The sequence below is a fragment of the Phaethon lepturus genome, unplaced genomic scaffold (genome assembly GCF_000687285.1).
Source record: "Phaethon lepturus isolate BGI_N335 unplaced genomic scaffold, ASM68728v1 scaffold2495, whole genome shotgun sequence".
NCBI lineage: Eukaryota > Metazoa > Chordata > Aves > Phaethontiformes > Phaethontidae > Phaethon > Phaethon lepturus.
Genome location: NW_010538162.1, coordinates 19,424 through 22,893, shown reverse-complemented (window position 1 = coordinate 22,893; position 3,470 = coordinate 19,424). Strand labels below are relative to the sequence as shown.

The following is a 3,470-nucleotide window of genomic DNA, read 5'->3' as shown; positions in this document are numbered from 1 at the left end:
AACGGAGGCCGTGACCCCGTGGGAAGCCCGCGCTGGAGCAGGCGCCTGGGAGGGCCTGTGGAGAGAGGAGCCCAGGCGGGAGCAGGTTTGCTGGCAGGACTTGTGACCCCATGGGGGACCCAGGCTAGAGCAGTTGGTGAAGAACTGCAGCCCGTGGGAAGGGCTCACATTGGAGAAATTCATGGAGGACTGTCTGCCATGGGAGGGACCCCACACTGGAGCAAGGGATGAGTGTGAGTCCTCCCCCTGAGGAGGAGGAGGAAGTGGCAGAAACAACATGTGATGAACTGACCACAACCCCCATTCCCTGTCCCCCTGCACCACTTGCAGGGAGGAGGGAGAGAAGTCAGGAGCAAAGTTGAGCCCAGGAAGAAGGGAGGGGTGGGGGAAAGGCATTTTAAGATTTGGTTTTATTTGTCATTATCCTACTCTGATTTTGATCATCAGTAAGTTAAACTAAACTAATTTCCTCAAGTCAGGTCTGTTTTGCTCATGATGGTAATTGCTGAATAATCTCCCCCTGTCCTTACCTCCACCCACAAGCTTCTCATTGTATTTTCTCTCCCCTGTCCAGCTGAGAAGGGGAGTGATAGAGCAGCTTTGGTGAGCACCTGGTGTCTAGCCAAGGTCAATCGCCCAGTGTCTCACAGCTTTGTGCTAGCTAGAACATCTGCACTCACCCTGGCCAAGAAATCAGGGTGACAGCAGATGTTTGCCACTAGTAGAGTTCATCTTCGGGATCTTTTAGTGTGCAAGGTAGAGAAACTAAGACAGGACAACAGAAAAGTGCCTCAGCTCAGGCTACTCTCGACCCCAAACACGTCAGTAAATCCAAAGACAGGACGATGTTGCAAAAGGTTGTCACCTGTTCAAGAAGGCACCATAGGTCTCTTTCACAATGGTTTTCTGTGCCCGGCGGATTTTGTCCCGTTGCTCCATGTCTGGGATTGCCCAGGCCTTCTGGATCTTACATAGCTCCTCCAGCCCATCATTAAAACCCTGTCCAAAGTAAAACTCAGTGAGCATCCTGTCTGCAATCATATCTCTGTACTGAGTCTGATGTACTTCCCCTCCACTGCTGATCATTGACAGACAGGTCTCCCCCGTAGGCAAATCTTTGGTCTGACTGTCCCAATCAACTAGCAAATGTTCTTATGCCATCTAACAACTCCTTACCTTAAAGCGCTCCTTTATCATCTGCCTCTCCTTATCCTTGAGCTGCAACAAGGAGGGAAACGATTTTATTTAATGTCTAGAAATAAATTTCCAACTTCGGTGTTTGCCCACAAACTTCCCATCCAACCTAAGTAATATCCTACCTACTTGTCTTGAATTCCCTCTCCTACAGCAGGGAGAGAGAAAGCCACAGCAAGCAGCACACCCTGCATTCAACAACTGGTTTTCATCTGAAATAGGTTTAACGATGGTAATTTTCAGCCAGAACAGACAGAAAAATAGACTTATTTATGCTTCCAGTCCCTCCTAAGGGAAGGTCTCAGAGTTTTGCTAATCCAAAACAGAAGTATCTGCTCAGGTGAAAAGATAGGAATGGAGGCAGGGATTAAAAGACTTGTATGAATGAGGCAGGAGAGATTAGAAGACGGTGCTGCTCTCCATCTTGTCCCAGCCACAGTATTCGCTCTGCAGAGCAATACTGGCACAAGACATAAAGAAGGTTTCTGGGAATTTTTTAATATGACAAGGGAGAACAAGTTTCTGGCAATTTCTATCATCTCAAAAACCATCTTTGTCCATCCTCTCACCTTCACTCCTGGTTGAAAGACCGGCAGGTTTCTCTCCAAGATGTAATCTGTCACCTTCAACCAGCTGCATTTGAAATGAAGTGGGAAAGAGGCAAAGAGGAGTTACTCATGTCTCACCAGAACATCTATGTCCTTACCCATGACCCAAAGGCCACCCCAGACACCACACACCCCAAAACTTTCAACAGTGGCCACTTCCCCAGATTAATCACTTGGAAAACAAAATATTCACCTTTGGTTTCAGACAAGTTTCTGTTTTAGGCTAATCTCCCCAACACCCCAACAGCACCAGCCATGAATCTCCCAAAGAGCTCTCAAACTATGACAAAACTAAGGGAAGAGCAAAGGATGTCACTTGACCTGCGCTGGTAGGTCTGAATCTGCTGTTCAATGAGCTCCCGGTACGACCTCTCGGCTGTCTTCTGTGTCACAGCTACCAACTGGATCAGCTCAGACCTGAAGGAACATAAAACCTCAGGAATCATGTGAGCCAGCTGCTCCCAGGGCTGCTAGCAGGATGAAAACACTTCAAGCCTCTATCAAAAGATCTTTTCTGCCCTTTGCCATAAAATGGACCTTGAAACACACAAATTGGGAGACAGAAGGTATTCCAAGTTACTTGCCAAAGCCACGTCCTCAGTCCTCCCAAGATCAAAGGATTCTCTACAACCTAAGGCATTTGTGATACTTTTCCACTCTCGTGTAATGCGATGTTTATAACAGTGCAAAGGTTTCAAAAGGACAGTTTCAAGAACGGAAGAAAGAGCAGAGATGAGACAGGCTAGCAAGTAAATGCACTCAATACAGAGCCCTGCTCCAAAACCATACTCAGAATCAGCCTGGACTTCAGGGAGATTTACCCAGATACACACTTACTTTTCCAGAGATTTCAGAATGTAGTTGTAGTTGTTGTGCAGAAAAATGGCACTCAAAGCTGGGTCTTCATAAACCTTGGATTTACTAAGAAGATTAAGCTGCAAGTTGCCCAGCACTTTGCCTTAAAGAGGAAAAAGCAGAGGACAAAAAGTTTTGCACTGAAACTTCTCGTTACTGACAATCCAAACCAAGTGCTCTGTACTATTGCTGTTGGCCCACAGCAAAGTGAACAGCACAGCCCAAACTGCATGCGCAGACAAGGGTACAATCACATGTACTTAACAATCCTACAAGCTTGATGCAGGTCTTTCCCCAGTGAGTCACCTAAACTCCTCTGTGAACTGGTTCAGAATAAGTCCCCGGACCAGCACCGGTGATCTGACTCAGCCTGACTACGACACAGGCTCAGACCTCAAATATGCTAATGCACCTGATCAGCACTGTAACAGATCATCACAAGGTAATACCACAAACTCATCTCACTATCTTACTGTTAAACACAGGATCGAGATTTTTGTAGAGCCCCTTCGGCAGCTGGGAGCCTCTCTGGGGTTGAAGGCGCAAAGCACTGGGTGAGAATGGTTCAAGGCAACTGATGACAAAAGCTCTGTGACACAGTGAGCTGCTGCACTGTGCTTTGTCCTGTCTAACTGTAACAGTCTGAAACTTCCAGTCTGACCCTTTTCTCCATCCCTCCCATCAGACTCCAGCTCAAACATGGAAAGATCACATGGAGTAAGAGACACAGCCTGTGCTCTTCAACCAAGAAAGAGGCAAGTGAAGGACAGTTGATGGGGCAGAAATGGGTAGACATGCAGAGTACTCACAGAT

General features: G+C 47.1%; 1 protein-coding gene across 1 annotated transcript in view; it reads right to left on the bottom strand.

The window, feature by feature from the left end:
• The window catches only part of EXOC7 (exocyst complex component 7), a 23,517-nt gene that overhangs the window by 1,363 nt on the left and 18,684 nt on the right, over positions 1 to 3,470 (bottom strand). The window contains exons 16-20 of the mRNA XM_010286685.1: positions 2,640 to 2,760; positions 2,124 to 2,219; positions 1,764 to 1,827; positions 1,177 to 1,218; positions 866 to 999 (exon numbers count right to left, since the gene is read on the bottom strand). Of these exons, the coding sequence (XP_010284987.1) occupies positions 866 to 999; positions 1,177 to 1,218; positions 1,764 to 1,827; positions 2,124 to 2,219; positions 2,640 to 2,760 (457 nt within the window). The remainder of the gene's footprint in view (positions 1 to 865; positions 1,000 to 1,176; positions 1,219 to 1,763; positions 1,828 to 2,123; positions 2,220 to 2,639; positions 2,761 to 3,470) is intronic.